Here is a 21,636-nt window from a genome sequence, read left to right as displayed (position 1 = left end):
CAAAACGCAATAAGAGATTTATAGCAGAATATCCTGTGTTGTAAACTCTATTGCTTGGGGTGGACGCACCCCGCTGTGTGCAGCTATCATTCACCTGATGCAAGACGATTGACCGGGACTGCAAAAGGAAAAGACGAGGCAAAAGCTTTGCTGCTTGATGCAGGACTTGCGCCAGAATACCTACCTTTGAGCGCCATTGCGCAACACACGCGGCGGTGGAGACGCCAAAGTGTACTCAGCCCACACTGCCTTTCATTATTCTCCATTGCGAAGAAACTTTGTCTAATATGAAAACAAGCTAAAACCGTCTAACCGTGAGTGTATGACTACAGTCATTTAAAGATTACCTGTCATTTATACTGGTCCGATCCGATTTTTAGCCTTACAATGCATATATAGGGCCCTATATCTTGCCAGCTACTTAAAATACCTCCCGGATACCTACCTCTCAAACGGCATCCGAACTTTGAACCCTTCAAAGAGATATCACCTTTTCCTCTCCATTTTTTAACTTAAAATAAATTTTTGATATATCTCTAAAGCGTTAGATTTTATATTTTTTTATTTTTTCAAGCTAGTTGTTTTTTGTTACTAAGACCAACTTTTAACACAGACGTCTGTAGGTCTCATTTTTATATCTGTATGTTTTTGGATGTACAAATAAATATTAATTTATTTAAGAAATCCGGAACCTTCCTTATTAGTGCCCACCTACACTTATACTTTATGTAATTTTATATATTGATAGATTGGACATTTTGGGATGAGGCGATACCTAATTTTTATTTTTTTTCCAACTTTTTTTAATTTATTTTTCTTACTATTTTTTACATTTTTACTTACTTTTTAAGTCTCTCTAGGGTTCTTTATCCCTAGGTTGTCTGTGTAAGCTGTGGGTGTTTGCTGCAATATGCATACAACCCTTGCAAAAACATGACGTTCCTGTACGTCCTTGTGGGGCAAAGGGTTAAATTAGACATGATGTATCAGGAAAGTATCACATAGATAGCTAGAGACAGTACCGTTTCAACATAAAAAAACACACAGATAACACTTGACCATAGGTGTAAAGCATATCAAATACAAGTCTTAGAGAGTGTACATTACAGAAATTTGCCATCACTGCTGGGTCAAGACTAGACAACAAATCCACCATTAAGAAAATAACTAAGCAACCTCCAAATCCAAGGTGGTCTTTCCAGAGAGACATACTGTAGGTCCCAAATGAGAGAAAACTGTTCTGGATGCCATTAGCTACATAGGCTAGCTTGTATACGGAAAGATCAGCACTTATTAATGCAATCAATTGTGCTGTGGTGGGCGGTGATTTCAAATTGAACAATATCGCCTTCCTGCCATAGAACATCAGAATCCAGAGAAGAATCTTCTTATATTTAGTTTGAGTGATAAATTTATCACTGTTGCACCATGAGATGACTGGAGCAGTCGGTCGCGCATTTGTGGGATGGCCCATTCATCTCTATGGAGCTGACGGAGATTGCCAAATATTGTGCTCTGCTATCTCAATCAGCTCCATAGCGAAAACCTGGGCAACCCACTTTTGCGGCTATCTGTGGATGAGCGGGTGGGACAAGGGGAAAATTGTGGCCAGTTTCCTAAAAAAGCATGCAAAAATCATAAAATCCTATGCTACTAACCTATACTACTGTGACAAACACATATTATTTTAAAAAATGCATTGAAATGCAATGAAAACATACAAGCTACAAAAATAACATTTTAATTCATAAACGAAACCACCTTTTTTTTTTTGTTAAGAATATTACCTGATTTATAATTTGTGAATATTATGATAGATTTCCTTTATCTGAGGGTCTAATAGAGACATGCATTTCTTATCATCAATGTAATCCTAACCACCTTCATGTAAGTTTGCAGCAAAGAGTGATAAAATGCAAAAAATTTTTATTCTGAATTTCCACTAAAATATGTACAAAGAGAGGCTTGGTTTGCTGCTGGTAGTAAATTTTTAAAACAACTCCTCAATATCTTTCCTTCTTTCTTCCCATAGATAACTGCAATTTTTCTTTCTGATGATGTGCACTTCCCCCTCCCACTGTATGGTAAAACTCACTCCTTCCATGAAATTGTAGCAGGCACAGGGGGAAGTGCTGAGGGAGTGGGTGAGATATGCTCCTTCACAGTGTTACAGCCTGCAAAGTCAGAGCATGGATCGGCTGGAGTAACCAGGGCTGGGGATTTGTAGTCATGAAATCTGAGTCTCTGACAATTTTTTGGAGTCAAAGTTCTTATAAAATGGACTGGCTCTGACTCCACAGACATATAATACATTTCCTTTAAATGTCTGTTTTTTTTCCTGATTCAAAGATTTAGGCCAGGGGTGAGCAATATTTATTGCTCCAAAGGTCATACTGCTAAACTTTAAGGGATAGCATCAGTAACCAACAACCACAGTACAGCACAAAACCCCTACCCAGAAATTATAAATTCCACAGTACAGAAGAAAATACCACCACAGAAGCCAAATACTACATTCATAATAATGGCAATTTAGACAGCCCAGCTGGTAACATCCCATAGCCATGAAGATTCCCACAGCCATTGTGCCTATGTAGGTGTCCCCTGGTTTATCATGCTTGAATTTGATGGTAGATTTCCTTTAACTGTCTACCTAATTACACCGATCATGCCATGTTATTTATGGGTGGGGTAAAATCTACCTCACCTTAATAGCACTCTTTGAGACCTGATGTGTTATGCCTGTAAAAAATAGACACATTGAAGCATACACATATTAAAATGCAGGTTTTGTAAGTCTCTACAATAGTTGTTTAATATTTGACTACCGTTTTAAGATATAAAAAATCTAAATTAACTCACATACCGTGTCTTTTACAGGTTTACTTTGGAATTTATCCTCGACTGATCAGCTGAAGGAAGAGTTGGTAAAAGAAGCTCTTTCTGTATTGAATGAATGTGTTGTGGTTCCATTTACTGGGTGGACAGACTATCCAGTGTCCGGTCATAAAAGTTTATTGGATCCTGAAATATTTTTCAACGCAACTGGATGTTTAAGGTAACAAATCTAAACATAGTTCATTGATTTATATATAGTAACCCTTTCTGTGCCAGGCATTTCTGAAAGTTTTGTTGCGTTATTAGCCATAGCAGTTTTTACAATTTTGACATGTTCAAATAAAACCAAAATTACAGCATAAATAATTATACTAAACCCTCACAATTTTCTAAAAGCAGATTCTTTCCCCATTTTTAGAATTGCATTAAGGAGTGTTGCTTCATTTTATTTTAAAATCCCTTACAAGAAACTTGTCATTAAAATAAAAGCACCCAAAGTAAATAATTCATAAAAATTATTATTAGAAAGCATTGCCTTATCCCTAAATGGTTCCTCTACTTGGCTGCAATTTAAAAAAAAATCAGTTTGCAAACGTATATGCAACTCCTCTGAGGTAGATTTAATGATATTAATGGAGTCTTGCATATTAAATTTACTTGCACTGCAGTATGAAATTAGTATCATCATCATAGTATTATTGTATATAAGGCCGGAAAAAAACGCAAGTCCATCAAGTCCAACCTTTAAGAATTAAATAAATGTTTTATCCCCATAACCCGTGATATTTTTTCTCTCCAGAAAGGCATCCAGGCCTCTCTTGAACATGTACATAGAGTCCGCCATAACAACCTCCTGCGGCAGAGAGTTCCATAGTCTCACTGCTCTTACAGTAAAGAACCTTTGTCTATGGTGATGGTAGAATCGCCTTTCCACTAGGCGTAGAGGATGCCCCCTTGTCCTGGTCACAGGCCTAGGTATAAAAAGATCTTTGGAGAGATCCTTGCATTGTCCGTCAGGTATTTGTGCATCTTAATGAGGTCTCCCCTAAGTCGTCTTTTTTCTAAACTGAATAATATCAAATTCCCCTAATAATCTTGGTTGCTCTCCTCTGCACCCATTCCAGCTCTACTATGTCCTTTTTATACACTGGTGCCCAAAACTGTACACAATATTCCATGTGTGGTCTGACCAGGGATTTGTATAAGGGCAAATCTATGTCTTTATCATGAGAATCAATTCATCTCTGCTTTGCTCTGGTCACTAAAATTAAGTTTGCCATCCACCAATACCCCCAAGTCCTTTTCAGCTCCAGTTTTACCAAGTAATTGACTGTTTAGAACATAATTATACTTTATGTTTCCATGGCCCAAGTGCATAACTTTACATTTATCTACATTAAACCTCATCAACCATTTCTCTGCCCACTCCTCAAGCTTCCACAAATCCCTCTGTAATCCTAAACTATCGACCTCAGTATTTATTACTTTACACAGCTTAGTATCATCTGCAGATATTGAAACTTGACTGTGTAAACCCACTACAAGGTCCTTAATAAAAATATTAAAAATAAGTGGCCCCAATACTGGCCCCTGTGGCACTTAAAAAGAAGTGGTCCCAATACATCAACCCAATCTGAGAATGTGCCGTTAATGACGACCCTCTGTTTTCTATCACTAAGCCAATAACTTACCCAAATACGCAGATTTTCCCCTAGACCCAGTAGTCTCATTTTAAATGCCTTTGAAAAGTCCAGAAATACAACATCCACAGCGTCCCCCAGATCAAGTCTGGAACTTACTTCCTCGTAGAAAACAATCAGATTAGTCTGACAGGACTGATCTCTCATAAACCCATGCTGACGCTGGGTTATTAGGTTATGCAAAGTGAGATACTCCAGGATAGCATTTCTAACAAACCCCTCAAATATTTTCACCACCACAGAAGTTAGACTCACAGGGCTGTAGTTTCCAGGATCGCTTTTTGATCCTTTTTTGTACTTAGGGACCATCTGCCAATATTCAACTACATACATGTACACCTCTGTTTACTTATGATTATGCATACAAAATACTGTGTTAAATGTTTTATGCAGTAACATTAACTTCTACCTTATGTATATATCTGACCACATGAAATCATAGCATGCCTCCATGGGGAGGAGTAGAAGTCCGTGGAGGGATACTGTGATTCATGTGATCAGATACATACATGAAGTAGATGATAATGGTACTGGGTAAAGAACCATAGATGACATCACTCTGGTCACAAGACATGAAGTGCTGAATAGTGAGGAGGTATAAGGCATAGTGTGGATTAGATCTGAGGGGCAAGCCAAGCAAGACACACACCTGCTAATGCCAGACACGCAAAGTAAACCATTTTTAACTAAAAGATGGAAGATTTAGAGTTAGTTAATAGGGTTCTATGGGAACCTGTCACCATCTGTATTTGAGAAAAATGTGTTGACAAGTTTTGCCATAAATGTACATATATGGCAAAAAATCTAAAAATAATCTGCATCATACCTCCTAAATGTAATAAATGAACATGAAAAGAGTTCATACACACCTTATAATCATATGTTCACATAAATAAATCATTATTAAAAATCTGCTTTCTAGCTAGACATTTTAAGACATTGGGGCTTATTTACTAAGGGTCCTGTAAATTTTGGGATTTGCACCGCTGTGACAGGTATTTAACTGGGGATTGTGGCGCAATTGCAATGGCTTTCATGCGACAGAAATCGGGGGCGGACCGTCGGACGATCCGACTAATTCTGACTGAGTGCGGGATTTAATATTCAAATTGTGTCGCAACCAAAGCACTTACATAAACCAGGAAGAAGAAGGTGAACTCCGGCGGACCTGAGCAGGGAAGCAACAGATGCAGGAAATCGGGCGCACAATCTTTGTGAATCGCGACACCGTGTATTGACGTTAGACAATGCAATTCGGGTGAACTCCGTCGTCCAGGTAAGTAAATTTGCCCCAGTTAGTCTGTTATATAATCTGCAATTAAACTCAACTTCACCGAGCCGGACCAAGTGAAGGTAAGCGCGTCCCAAGCGACACTTCTATTGTTTTAAATGCGACGGTTTTTCCGAATCCGTCGGGTTTTCGCTCGGCCACGCCCCCCGGTTTCCGTCGCGTGCATGCCGCCACCGATGCGCCACAATCCGATCGCGTGCGCCAAATTCCCGGGGCAATACAGGGAAAATCGGCGCAAATCGGAAATATTCGGGTAACACGTCGGGAAAGCGCGAATCGGGCCCTTAGTAAATGACCCCCACGGTGTTAAAAAAGCATTGCACTTGCATGTGTCTCGGAGTGCAATGCATTAGAGAATGTTGAGATTTAAATGCGCGTTAAAAAAAAAGCATGTGTGTGTGTGCGAAAAGTCTGAAAAAGCCCATTGATTACCATGGGTCAGAGTGCAATGCAAGTTCTGCGTGTCAAAAGCATGCGCAGAACATGCGTGTGAAAAGTGTGGAAGGGGCCTTAGACATGTGATAGAACCTTGATCACATACTTTTGTTCAACAGAAAAGAATACTCATGCATATTGCCAGACCTCATATCCCCATTATCAAAATGTCCCACATTAATAATGCCTAGTCATAGGGTCCCCAACTACCAGCCAATACTACTACCGCCAATATCAGCAAATTTACTCCACTACATTATGTCAGCAAAGCATGTGAAAAGTAGTGTAGAAATAAGAGAAATGTGACAGGGGATAGTAAATTTTACTAACTTGTTTATCTAATTAACCCTACATTACAATAATTTAATAGGAGCACACTCGTAGAACTTGTATAAAGTTTATACAGTATTTGCATTGTTGCTTAAAAGTACATTTCGATATACAGTTATGCTCCTCATTATTTATATTATTTCACACAAACCTATCCATATCATTATTTTAAATATGTTGTTAAGAATTGTAAAGCCTGCTTGTAAAATAATCATGGTCGAAAAAGGAGCTCATCGTATCTTGTAATTGCATACCTCCCAACCGTACCGTTTTTTCATCTCTGTCCCACCGCCCTGGGCAGTTGAGAGAGATGCATAGAGATGAATGAAGCAGAACAGTCATGCACAGAGTTTTCATAAACTAATTTGTATTAGCAGGAAAACCCCTTTAAGGACACAGCCCTTTTTAATTTTTGCATTTCCATATTTCACTCCCCACTTTCAAAAATCAATAACTTTTTTTATTTTTCCATGTACAGAGCTGTGTGTGGCCTGTTTCTGTGTAACAAATCGTACTTCCTAGAATATTAAATATCCCAGGCCATGTACTGGAAAGCGGGAAAGAAAATTACAAATTTGGTTTTTATGGCTTTCAGTGCACGCAATATCAAATGTATATATATTTTATTATGTTTTAGTACATTTAAAAAATTTAAATCCTTTGTAAAAAAATATTCTTCATTTTACTATATTCTGAGACCTATTAATTTTTTATCCTTCAGTGTACATAGCTGTTTAAAGTGTCCTTTTTGCGGTATGAGATGACGTTTACATTAATACCATTTTTGGGACTGTACAACCTTTTGATCACTTTTAATGAAATTTTAATTTCTTGTAAAAAAGTGGCGTTTTGAACATTTGGGCGCTATTTTCCATTACAAGGTTCACCGACAGGAATAAAAGGTTTTCAATATTGATAGATCGGGACTATTTAATGCGCCGATCCCTAATATGTTTTATGATTTATGTTTTTATATCAGTTCTAGGGAAAAGAGGGGGAGTTGATTTGAACTTTGTTTTTTTTTTTTTTTTTTTTTTTTTTTTTTTTTTTACAATTTTTTAGACCCTGTGATATATGTGACCAGGGGGAGGGGAGGCCTGCTAGTAATTCACCACCTTAAATTTACCTAATTGAGCCAGATTGTTGACAAAAACAGCATGGGGCTGGGCTTCAAAGACCTATGCTGACAAACTGACTCCAGGCATCCCCCCCCCCCCCAAGTCTCATACAAAGAACCATTAAAACTCTCAAATCACCAAGTTGAATAGGGACCGTTATGAAGTTATGGTGCATCTCACCAGAAGACCAAATACGTTTTTGTACGTGTTATTTTCAGGAAATCAAAATAAACCATTTTTCGGCGCTCTAGGATACTCTGTTCCAGAGATATCAATACCTCTGGAAAGGACCATAGAAAATGGATCAGGTTTGGTTTTAATGCAATACAGGGATTCACCTGGGTCCAATGATACCAGAACCACGACCCTACGACTTCCCCTTGAGAAACTACGGCTTCTCCAGGGCTCTGGTTGTAGTACAAGGTAGGAGTGACCCATGACTCCTCCTTGGGGTGGACAGAGGTGTGTCCGCACCTGATATAATCAGGCACAAACAACTGAATGGGCCTGGTCTTTGCCTGGGAACCACTTTACCATCAAGAGCAGAGAAGGAACTTAAGATGTGGTCTATCGGGTTCCATTAGCCACACACACAAAGTTAACTAATTCACAATTAAATATAAAATCTAATCATTGTTGCTCTTTTATCTCGATCACAAATCCGGGTTTCTCGCTTATATACATGCTACTGGGTTGGTTCCTCACCCTATATAATCCCGTTACGGACTGGGTTTATATTAAAGGAGAACTGGTGGCAGCATAAGGCTGATAATATTCTAGTGAGAGGGATCTTATAGCCATTCAAGGCTTTGATTTATAGTTGTGCCATATCCGGAAGTTGTGTGGACAACTGTGCATTCTGGGAGTGTCTGTAAAAGGATAACTGAGTGACCTTCCGTACCCTTCAGGGGTCCTGAACTTCGTGGTTTCCTTCACATTGGTGGCAGGCAGTGGGATGATCGAGATAATAGTGTTCGATTGTGTGATCCATACTAAAGATTACCAATAGCAGCGTTTGCATTGGGTTCTTAAGACCAATGCAGCACTAGACACAGGTAGAGTGCATTTACAGTAAGTTGTGAGGTACATAAAGTTGCAGTTCTTTGTTAGTTACCAACAGCTGTGAGAATGGCCGGTAGGAACAAAGGCAGGAAGAATGCTGCCAGTGCTGTGGACATTACGGAGGGCGATGCAGTACCGCAGTTGGACCAGAAGGAGGTGGGTGAAGCTATTGTTCAAGGCGAGGGGGAACTCTGCCCAGACTCCCCAAGGAGCCAGTCGCCAATGGTCAGTCCCACATTGGACCGCCCACTGCCTGCCCACCCACATGATCTGATGGGCTTGGCGGCCATCTTGCAAGCTGCCTTGTCCAGTTTACAGGAGCGGAACCACGCTGCATACGAGACCCTCATGGCTGCTGCAGAGTGGCCACAGCGAATGGATACAGAGGCTGCAGAAAGGCGAGAGTGAGCAGAGGCTACAGAACGGCGGGAGTGAGTGGAAGCAGAGGCCGCAGAAAGGCAATGGGAGCGTGAACACCAGCTGCAGATGATTCAGCTACAACAGTCTGCTCCTGCTAGTCCAGTGCTGCTGGAGAACCATGTGCCAAAGCTGCAGACTGAGGACTTTCTCCTGCTGGATACAGGTACTGACTGGGATACTTTTTTGCTGGCTTTTGAAAAAACATATCAACAGTACCATGTGCCTGCAGACCAATGTGTCCGTACTTTACCCCTCGACTCAGAGTTGAGACCACCCTGACTTATAAGGATATCAAGCAGGCTCTGGTCCGTCAGTACAACCTGACCCCTGAGACCTACTGGAAGCGGGGGACTGCTGACAGCTGGACTGATCACATGAGTGCTCTTCTACGAACAGTGGACCAGTGGACCTCCGGACTGGGACTTACCACCTTCCAGCAGCTGAAGGAGCAAATGACCATTGAGCAGTTTTTGTGGAATTGCCCGGAGGAATTACAGCAGCACCTTCCTGACAGAAAACCCAAAGATGTTTTGGAAACAGCTGGCCTGGCAGATGAATACAGCAACAACCGGACTCTGGAGGCCAGGAGACCTGCTAGCTGGAGAGGGGGAAAGACAAACACCATCACTGCCAGAGGGACCATCCCTGCTAACCCTGTCCCTAAGCCCAAGGGGGCATCTTCCCATCCTTCCCTCTCCATGCCAGTTGGTGAACCCCGGGTATGTCATCTGTGTAAACAGCCGGGACACTTCAAAGGCCTCGATACTGTCCTTAAAACCATCCCCTGTTTTGTGTGGGGGTGGTGGGAGGTCCCATGATAACTTGAAGCCCCTCACCATAGGCCAGGCTGTGGCCATGGGACTGAGAGACACTGGGGCTGAACTAACCCTTGTACGACCAGAACTGGTGTCCCCACAGGATTTGATACCCGGGAAAACCCTCACTGTCTCCGGAATTGGAGAAATAGAACCAGCTCTGCCCATTGCCAAGGTCTATTTGGACTGGGGTGCGGGGAGGGGCATAAGGGAGGTGGGGATATTATCTGATATTCCTGTGAGTGTCCTGCTGGGAACAGACTTGGGCTGGCTAGTGTCACAGTATGTGTCCCCAGAATCTGCAAGGACTGAGCCCACAACCAGCAATATACAGCCTGCCGCTGTAGCTGATATTAAGATTGATTGTTATGACAGTGATGTTTATATTGTCAATGATATAACTGATGTATGTAACCTACCTACTGGCAGGAATGTGGAGGTGGGTCCTACTGTGGGTCCTGGGTCCTACTTCGCTCTTGGGGGAGGGGACCATCCAAGCAGAGGGTCAGGTTACTATAGGGAGTGGGCTGTCAGCCTCTGGTTACCTGTTGTCCTCTTAAACTCCTAGTGCAGGGAGAGACAGGGGGCTAACAGCTGTGAGGGAAAGGTTTGCAGGTGTGAATTCCGTGCAGAATCTAACCCTAACCCGAATGTCTTAAGGAGCAAGTGGCACAGCCTCCTTCAGATTCAGACCCTGAGCGGGTGGTCTGGGACCAAGGACGGCTGTACCGGGTGACGGTCCGGCAGGGTACACCGGAGGCATGGCCCAGGGACCAACAGTTAGTTGTACCCTCTCCGTTCAGGACTGAGTTGTTGTGGATGGCACATGAGATTCCAATGGCTGGACACATAGGGATTACAAAAACAAAGGCTAGACTAGCCCCACATTTCTAATGGCCAAAATTGGGGGCCAATGTGGCTGCCTACTGCCGTTCATGCAACACTTGTCAGAGGGTGGGGAAGGCTGGGCTGCGGCCTAAGGCCCAACTGATGTCTCTGCTGATAATTAACCCCTTAAGGACGCAGCCATTTTGTAGCTTAAGGCCCCTTCCACACTAGCGAGTGTGATGCGATGAACTCGCATCACACTCGCAACGCAAGCTGCCGGGAACGCACGGCCCGAACCCTGCACCGCGGGAGTGAACTGACATGCTGAGTTCACTCCCGCGGTGCAGCGTTCGGGCCGTGCGTTCCCGGCAGCTTGCGTTGCGAGTGTGATGCGAGTTCATCGCATCACACTCGCTAGTGTGGAAGGGGCCTAAGGCTCAGCCCGATTTTTTTGGATTCTGACCTGCGTCGCTTTATATGGTTATAACTTTTGAACACTGTTACTTATCAAAACGATTCTGAGATAGTTTTTTCCCCACATGTTGTACTTCATTTTAGTGGTAAATTTTGGCTGATAAGTTTTGCGTTTATTTACAAAAAAAAAGAAAATATGATACATTTTTTGAAAAATTTGCCATTTTCGAAATTCAAAATCATTGCGTTTTCAGGCAGATAGATTTACCACCTAAATAAGTTGCTGAATAACATTTCCCATTTGTCTACTTTACATTTTCATAATTTCTGAAATGTCTGGATAATTTATTTTGATGTCACGCGGCTTACAAATCGAATAGCGCTTTTCCAGATTTTCAGAATTGACTATTTTGGGGATAAATACAGTTTTGAATGAAATTTTACATATTTAGCATCAAAACCCCCTATATAACCAACCCATTTTCAAATCTGCACCCCTCAAGCTATCAGAAACCGCTTTTACGAAGATTGTTAACCCCTTGAGATCTTCATAGTAATTGAATCAAAATGGAGGTGAAATTTAGAATGGTCAAATTGTTCCCTTATACGTTCATTTAGCACTAAAATTTACACATTTCCAAAATATAAAAAGAGAAAACCCACCATACAATTTGTTCTGCAATTTCTCCTGAGTACAAAGACCCCCCCACATGTGGCCGTTACTTGTTTTATGGGGGCACAGCGAGGTGCAGAAGGGAAGGAGGGCGCTGCAGCTGCCAGGATTTTAGTTTCCTGATTGGCCCCTTTTGAAGGCTATAAAATTTTCGCTTTTTCGTTATTTGGGCCATGTGATGCCATTTTTTTTGCGCGATGAGATGCTTTTTCCATTGTTACCATTTTGGGGTTGGTATCACCTATTGTTGAAAATTTAGGAACTTTTTTTGAGGGCAGGAGTAGAAAAGCATCAATTCTGTACTGGATTTTTTACTCTTTTTTTTTTGGTGTTCACCGTATAGACTAATAATCATATTATCTTTATTCTATGGGTCGATACGATTACGGGGATACCAGACTTGAATATATTTTCTTACGTTTTACTAAATTTGTCAAACAAAACCCTAATGTGGGGAAAAATCTATCATTTATGTATTGCCGTCTTCCAAGTGGCATAACATTGTTACTTTTTTGGCTACGGAGCTGGTTGATGGCTTATTTTTTGCGGGACATGTTGTAATTTACACCAGTATCATGTCGGAGTACACATGGTTTTTTGATCACATTTTATAGCATTTTTTGTGGGATTTAATAGCTAAAAATCATAATTTTTGGAAGGTTTATAGCAGTTTTTTTTACGGCGTTTATTGTGGGGGTTCAATAATGATTTACTTTTATTCTACGGGTTGTTACGGACACGGTGATACTATATATGTGGGGTTTGTGTTATGATTTAGACTTTTTTTTTAGTTATATGTCTCTTTATATGTTTTGGGGGTTTTGGGCATTTTTAGTGATTTATTACTTTATTTTTTTATTGAATAACATTTTTTTTTTACTTTTTCACTTTTATACCATGGGACATGAAGAAGCAATCTTCTGATTGCTTCTTCATGATAATATTCTGCAATACTCATGTATTGCAGAGTATTATCAGTGTCAGCCTATACACTTGCATAGGCTGGCACTGTGCCAGTAAGATGACGTCACAGACGCCATCTTACCGGCAATTCTTGCAGGTAACTCTGGGGTCCAGTTCGGACCCCAGAGTTGCTATAGCAACGATCGGCGCCCCCCGAAAACGGTTCGGGGGGGGGCGATCGTGGGGGAAAGACCCCCCAGAGGCATGTTAGATGCCGCGGTCGCGGTCGCGGCCGCGGTCGGTCTTAAGTTGCACATGGCAGGATCACCTAGAGCAGTGGTGGCGAACCTATGGCACGGGTGCCAGAGGTGGCACGCAGAGCCCTCCAGATGGGCACCCTTGCCATCACCTCAGGGTAGAGTTTCGTACAACACTATAGTACGCTGGCTAAGCCCCTGACGGACCTCACCAAGAAGAATTTGCCCTCCGTAGTCGATTGGTCAAATGAATGTGAGATGACTTTCCGAGCACTGAAGACCGCTCTGTCTACTTTCCCAGTGCTACAAGCCGGAAACTCCTGCTGAGGGAGGTGGCCTACTCCACCATGGATACACGGTATCCGGTACCAATGGGAGGTTGCTACGCTGGAGCCTCGCGCTCCAACAGTACAACTTCACCATTCGACACAAAAAGGGCTGTGAACAAAGTAATGCAGATGAGCTATCCAGGCATGGGGAGATAGCTGACGGGCATGCGGGCGAACACAGAAGGGTGTTACCTCCTAGTGCCCTCTACAGGGGGGAGGTGTGATAAATGTGACCAGGGGGAGGGGAGGCCTGCTAGTAATTCACCACCTTAAATTAACCTAATTGAGCCAGATTGTTGACAAAAACAGCATGGGACTGGGCTTCAAAGACCTATGCAGACAAACCGACTCCAGGCACCCCCCCCCTCCCCAAAAAGCCATTAAAACTCTCAAATCACCAAGTTGAATAGGGACCATTATGAAGTTATGGTCCGTCTCACCAGAACACAAAATAATTTTTGTACGCGTGTTTTTCAGGAAATTATGATAATCCATTTTTCAGTGCTCTAGGATACTCTGTTCCAGAGATATCAATACCTCTGGATAGGACCATAGAAAATGGTTCAGGTTAGAATCAATGCGATCCAGGGATTCACCCGGATCCAATGATACCAGAACCATGACCCTACGACTTCCCTACGAGGGAAGAAGCAAAAGGTCCTTTTGTTCTCCAAATTTTTCTCCTTGGGGTGGACAGAGGTGTGATTTATTGTTGTGCCATATAAGGAAGTTGTGTGGACAACTTTAAATCGCTTCCTGCGCTTCTCAGAAACCTTGCGTTCTGGGAGTATCTGTATAAGGATAACTGAGTGACCTTGCGTACCCTTCAGTGGTCCGGAGCGTCGTGGTTTCCTTCACAGACCCCTATGGCACTTAAACTTTAGGTTGCCTGGTTGATCTTACCATATTCTGCTATACAACAGTAATAACACTACCTTAGGGGTCACATAAAAGAGGGGAAAAGAATAGTATCTCTATCACTACTATCTATATTATCGTGGTATATCTCCTCCATTTACTATCTCCATCTGTATTGGCTATAACTTAACTTACACCTATTCAGAAACTAAGCCAATTTACACATGACAATGAATAAAGATAAAAATAAGTTTTAATCTTTATTAGAATATATACAGTACATAAACATAAAACAAGACATAAACACAAAACAAGACAGTCTACAGGTACACTTGGGAGTGGTGATGGAACAACCATCATATGAGAATTACACATTTTCCGTGAGAGCAGCGTACAGGGACTAGGGGCAAGGATATCTTATACATCATTCAAAAATTATCATATTGTTAGTAGGCTGTCAAAAAACATTAAATCTTTCTGCACTTATTTCTGAGTATAACACCTAGTAGAAAACATTAAAAATCTAAATTTTAAAGTGCTAAGTGCAATACGTAAGTGTATACAAAGTGCTAGTGCATAACAGAATTGCTCACATCCCTCCTTCATGCAGTCATATTCTAGCACAGTTGTACACATCGCTTACACTAAGTGTGTTATTCGCCCTGAGTGCACCACAGACAAAGAAACTCCCCAATGTGCGTTTTGACGCTAGCCTTCGTCTGGGGGATGTATCTGATTGACAAAATTGGGCTTATATGCAACATATAGCCAAGAATGTGCAAGTGCTCACCTGTTGTATATATTCAAACCATCCCAACGAAGATATCGGGCGCACGCCGCGTGGAGGATTGCTGCCCCCCACCCGAGGTCCGTCCCCGCTCACATGACCCATCACGTGACGCTGACTTCACTCTGGGACAGTGAGATGGGACGGGCTGTCAAGCAGAGGGCAGACGTATCTCACCACTACTACAGTATAGTAGAATATGGGGATTTTGCACATGATCTGTCACAATGTGCAACTGGCACATTGTAACAGATCTTCAGAAATAACAACTCCTGCTGTCTAAAGACCCCCATTGCTCCCTGATGACATTATGCACCCCGACTGTTACATGCCGCCAGCAGCTTTGGCATGTGAAGGGTTAACACCTGTAATTGTTGCCAACACTGATCGTGGGTGTTTGCTGCATTATGCATCATACACCGGCTGCTGCACCATGAAGTTGGGGAATGTTATGGTGCAGCAAGGCGTTAAAGGACATCTACCATCAGAATCATTGATGGTAGATGCTTATTACTCACCTGCTTGTCCTGAGGTGCTGTGCAAGGACTCCGTGACTGCCGTCTGAACTGCAGTGCTCATACAGTTACATGATGCTTGCTGCTGCTCTGTGGCCTCAGCAGATTTGGGGTGTGGCCAGGGTGAGGTTAAGGACGTGACTAGGGTGAAGCTTACAGGGAAAAATAGCCGTAGCGCATTATGTGCTGTCACTTTGTCCCTCTTTCTCATCTGGAGAAGTTGGGAATTGTTTGTTTTGATAAGTGTATGTTATGCAATTTCTTTTTTTAACCCCTAGGCGCTCCAGGACGTTATAGTACGTCCCCGGGGCTAGATACTTAGCGCACGGGGACGTTCTATAACGTCCTGCTTCTGGCACCGACTCATGAACGGAGCCGGTACCAGAAGCAGCGGCTGTCAGCTGTCTAGTACCCCTTACCGCGGCGTGTAAGGGTGTTTGCGCTGTGGATCGGATCCCCCGTGCCGCTTACCGGGGGATCCGATCCACTTCTGGGCAGCTCCGAGGACTGGCATGTGCCCCGGAGCTGCCCGGTCTCCATGGCAGTCAGACCCCTTCCGGGTCTGACTGTAAACTGTCTGAGCATGCGCAAGCTTGCTCAGACAGTTTACACTGCTCTACAATAAAATAGTATTGTAGAGCAGTGTATTGAACTTAAACCAGTGATCAGAGCATCACTGGTTCAAGTTCAAGTATGTATAAGTAAAAATATGCAAAAACACTTAACACTACACATTATAATAAATAAAAAATAAATACATAAAAATATAAGCCCCTAAAATGTCACTTTCCCATAAAAACACTTAATAAAGTATAAAAAACACAAAAACACAAAAAATCCCGCATATTTGGTATTGCCGCGTCCGTAACAATCTGTATAATAAAACAGAATCGTTACTGGACCCGCACGGTACACGCCGTAGAAAAAAAAACCGCAAAAACGTTCCGAAAAAAGATAATTTTTAATTAATACCCTATAAAAAAAATGCTCTAAAAAGTAATTTAAAAAATGTTATGCACTCCAAAATAAGCCCACTCTTCTCGCAAAAAATAAGCCCCTAACTAGATTTGTCAGCCGAAAAATAAAAAAGTTATGCATATGAAAAGATGATGATGCTAAAATGAACAAGATTTTCTCCAAATTGGTTTTTATTCAGTACAATTGAATAAAATACACAAAACCCCCACATATTTGGTATCCCTGCGTCCGTAACAATCTGCATAATAAAACAGAATCGTTATTAGATCCGCAAAGTTAACCCCGTAAAAAACAAAACAAAAAAAAGCTCCAGAAAAAAGATCATTTTCAATTAATACCCTATAAAAATGCTCTAAAAAGGGATTTAAAAAATGTTATGCACTCTAAAATAAGACCACTAAAAAGAACAATCCTTCTCGCAAAAAATAAGCCCTTAAACAGATTTGTGAGGCGGAAAATAAAAAAGTTATGCATATGAAAGACGGTGATGCTAAAAGTAACAACATTTTTGCCAAATTACTTTTTATGCACTAAAAATGGGAAAAAAATAAAAAATCTATATAAATGAGGTCTTTTTGTAATCGTGGCGACCCATAGAATAAAAATAATATACTATTTTTATGGTATGGTAAACAGCCAAAAAAAAAACCCCATAAAAATCTTCCTGAAAAGTGATGATTTTCATTTCCTCCACCAACAAAGAGTTAATAAAATCTCACCAATTAGCCTATAGATTCCCCCAAATTACGTACCAGAAAAGTGCATCTCATGTGGCAAAAGAAATAAGCCCCTATAGGTCCACATTAAAAAAAGAAAAAAATTATAGCCTGTACAATGTGACATAGCAAATCTGATCTGGATGGCGCCTCCTTCCCTTCTATGCCCGGCCGTGCGCCCATACAGCAGGTTACCACCACATATAGAGTATCCGTGTACTCAGGAGAAATTGGGTAACAAACTTTGTGGAGCCTTTATTCATTTAATCCATTGTAAATGTTTAATTTTCCACCCAAAATGAGTGTATTGTGAAAAAATATTACAATTTGCAGACTGCACCTCCGTTTTGTTTTAACCCCTATAAAACACGTAAAGCGTTAACAAACTTCTTAAAAGTGGTTTTTCATACGTTGAGGTGTGTAGTTTCCACAATGGGGTATTTTACGAGTCCCACTATTATTTAGGCCTCTCAGTGTCAATTAGAAGTTGAGCAGGTCCATCTAAATACAGGTTTTGGTGATTTTACAAAAAATGTGAAAAATTATACCTAAATTCTGAGCCTCATAACATTCTAGTAAAATATGTGGAATCTTAAAAAACCATGCCAACATAAAGCAGACATTTGGGAAATGTAAGTTATGAATTTATTTGGGAGCTATGACTATCTGCATCAAAAGTAGAGAATTAAGAACGTTGAAAATAAAGAATTTTTCCAAATTTTTACCAAATTTAGTTTTTTTTCATAACTAAACACAAAAGATATCATCCAAATTTTTAAACTAATTTGAAGTACAATGTGTCACGAGAAAACAATCTCATAGCGTTCCAAAACTATAACCACTTATAGTGACACAGGTCAGATTTGAAGAATGGGGCCGCGTCCTTAAGGCCAAAATAGGCTGTGTCCCCTAGGGGTTAAAATGTATACTTTCTTTTGGAAATATCTTTTAGAAACCATAGTTATAAAAAATATGGCATCCTTATTGCTACATAGTATAATTAATATCCAGTGACATGTAATGAGCATTTATATAGCACATTATTGTAATTTGTTTGTATAATGATCACTGCAACTACTTCATAACAGTACTGGGGTCCCCTACTTAAGGACACCCGACTTACAGACGACCCCTAGTTAAAGATGGACCCCTTTGCCCATTGTGACCTCTGGTGATGCTCTCTGGATGCTGGATTTACTATAGTCCCAAGACTGCAATAATCAGCTGTAAGGTATCTGTAATGAAGCTTTATTGATATTACTTGGTCCCATTACAGCAAAAAATGTTGAAACTCCAATTGTCATTGGGGCAAAATATATTTTTTTGTCTGGATCTACAATTATAAAATATACAGTTTTCACTTGCATACAAATTCAACTTAAGAACAAAACTATGGACCCTATCTTGTACGTATCCCAGGGACTGCCTGTATATCAACATAGAAAACAAAGTTTAACTCCTTCAGGACTTGATTTAAATCAGGATTTTTTAAATTTGTCCTGTGTCATTATAGGAGGTTATACCTTGTAATGCTTAGACATATCCTGGGTATTTTGAGATTGTTTTCTTGTCACACATTGTACTTCAAATTAATTGAAAAAATATGATGATATCTTTCGTGTGTAGTCATAAAAAAAAATGAAATTTGACAAAAAATTCTAAAAATTAATAATTTTTAGAACTATCATTTCCAAAGTGTCTGCTTTATATCAGCACGGGTTTTTCACTTTTATCTAGGTTGTTAGTAGGTTCAAAATTTTTGGGTGCAATTTTTTGCTCATTTTTATGAAAATCCCCCAAACCCTTATTTAGAGGCACCTGCTCAGCTTTAGAGGGGTTTTCTCACGAAAGAAAATACTCAAATCTCAATCCCTTAGTGATGTTTACACAATAAAGATAATTTTAACCCATTACTTTACAATTTTGCTCAGTTTTATTGCTGTTTTAGCTCCCTAGGCTGGTTAGTGCAAAATTCCAGGCTGTGGGTGTGGACTCTCTAAGCAGACACATTGGGGCAGATTTATCAAGCTGTCTGAAAGTCAGAATAATCCTAGTTGCCTGTGGCAACCAATTACAGCTCAGCTTTCATTTAACAGTGCTCATTAATATTTTAAAGGGGAGCTGTGATTGGCTGCCATGGGCAACTGAGAATATTCTGACTTTCAGACAGCTTGATAATTTGCCCCATAATGATCCACCTAGTTCTGTGAGCTGACAGTGTGGTTAGATTATCAGGGTACAAGGTTTATATACACTTTCATCCGGCTTCTGACATTGTACTTACACACTAACACATTGAAAAAGAGATGAGACAGATGAGAGATGATAAAATGCATGAGATACATATGACCAAGTGGCATGCCAGACTTTTACACTCTCAGGTCTGCTAAATCTCTGTTTTCACAGATTTATGCCTGCCTGAAAGTCATCTAGGTTGTTCTCCTCTGCACCCGTTCCATTTCTACAATATCCTTTTCATACACTGGTGCCCAAAACTATACACAATATTCCATGTGTGGTCTGACCAGGGATTTGTATAAGAGCAAAACTATGGGGGTCATTTACTAAGGGCCCGATTCTCGTTTTCCCGACGTGTTACCCGAATATTTCCGATTTGCGCCGATTTCCCCTGTATTGCCCCGGGAGTTTGGTGCACGCGATCGGATTGTGGCGCATCGGCGCCGGCTTGCGCGCGACGGAAATCGGGGGGCGTGGCCGAACGAAAACCCGACGTATTCGGAAAAACCGCCGCATTTAAAAACCGAAAAAGTGTCGCTTGGGAAGCGCTTACCTTCACCTGGTCCGAGGTGGTGCATTCCGGCGCGTTGAGATGATTTTCAGCGCAGCCTTCATAAATCCCGTCCGGACCCGAATCCTGTGCAGAGAACGCGCCGCTGGATCGCAAATGGGCCGGGTAAATAAATCTGCCCCTATGTCTTTATCATGAGAATCAATTCCTCTCTTGATAAATCCCATGATTTTATTTGCTTTAGTGGCAGCTGCCTGGCTCTGGTCACTAAAATTAAGTTTACCATCCTCCAATACCCCCCCAAGTCCTTTTTCTTTAATCTTTACATTTAAACATCATCAACCATTTCTCTGCCCACTCCTCAAGCTTCCACAAATCTCTCTGTAATGCTAAATTATCGACCTCAGTATTTATTACTTTACACAGCTTAGTATCAAATGCAAATATTGAAACTTGACTGTGTAAACCCACAGATCATTAATAAAAATATTAAAAAGAAGGGGCCCCAATACTGACCCCTGTGACACTCCACTGGTAACATCAACCCGATCTGAGAATGTGCCATTAATGACAACCCTCTGTTTTCTATCACTAAGTCAATTACTTACCCAAATACACAAATTTTCCCCTAGTGCCAGCAGTCTCATTTTATGTACCAATTTTTTATGTGGCACTGTGTCAAATGCCTTTGAAAAGTCCAGACTTTGAAGAGTCCACAGCATCCCCCAAGTCCAGTCTGGAACTTATTTCCTCGTAGAAGCAGATTAGTCTGACAGGACCGATCTCATAAACCCATGCTGATACTGGTTTATAAGGTTATGTACAGTGAGATACTCCAGGATAGCATCTCTAACAAACCCCTTAAATATTTTAGCCACCACAGAAGTATCACGGTACATAGTTCATGTAGAACCTCGGGATGTTTGCCATCTGGCCCCGGTGATTCATCTATTTTAGTGGTTTTGAGGCGGAACTGTTGACATTCCAAAGAGAATTTACATCATTCCTTATTGTGTCTTCCATCAGGGGATTTTCCTGGGTAAAGACATTCGAGAAGGCGACATTCAGTAGATTGGCCCTTTCCTCACCTTCTTCCACTATGACCCCCATGTTATTCTTCAGAGGGCCCACATTCTCAGTTTTTAGTTTCTTATCAATAATTTGGGATTATTTTTGCACTCCCTGGCAATATTTCTCTCACTATTTTGGCGACCTTTATCTGCTTTTTTAAAGGATTATATTTCTCTCTATAAGCCTGTAAATCCAAAAATTCACAATCTATTAAATGATGAAACCAGGCCCAGATGGCATGCACCCCCAGGTACTGTATGTTGTGTATCTGGACTTTTTCAAAACTGCTGGGACTAGGGAAACATTTGTGTAGTTGGTTAAGCAAATGGCTTAGTGATAGAAAACAAAGGGTTGTCTTTAATGGCAAATTGTCAGATTTGCTTGATGTTACCAATGGGGTGCCACAGGGGTCAGTATTGCGGCCTCTTTTAATATTTGTATTAATTACCTCTTAGAGGGTTTACAAAGCATAGTTTCAATATTTTTCCATTGAAAGAGTTTTATTAGGCAAAGATTTAAATACATAACATAACAATGGTATGACAATGT

At 41.0% G+C, this 21,636-nt stretch overlaps 1 protein-coding gene across 1 annotated transcript in view; it reads left to right on the top strand.

Moving 5' to 3' along the window:
- Nucleotides 1-21,636, top strand: part of PKP1 (plakophilin 1) — a 287,100-nt gene that overhangs the window by 91,635 nt on the left and 173,829 nt on the right. Inside the window, exon 6 of the mRNA XM_072137242.1 lies at nucleotides 2,881-3,058. Within this exon, the coding sequence (XP_071993343.1) occupies nucleotides 2,881-3,058 (178 nt within the window). The remainder of the gene's footprint in view (nucleotides 1-2,880; nucleotides 3,059-21,636) is intronic.

The sequence above is a fragment of the Engystomops pustulosus genome, chromosome 2 (assembly GCF_040894005.1).
Source record: "Engystomops pustulosus chromosome 2, aEngPut4.maternal, whole genome shotgun sequence".
NCBI classification, from domain to species: domain Eukaryota; kingdom Metazoa; phylum Chordata; class Amphibia; order Anura; family Leptodactylidae; genus Engystomops; species Engystomops pustulosus.
This window is presented reverse-complemented; position numbering and strand designations above follow the sequence as displayed.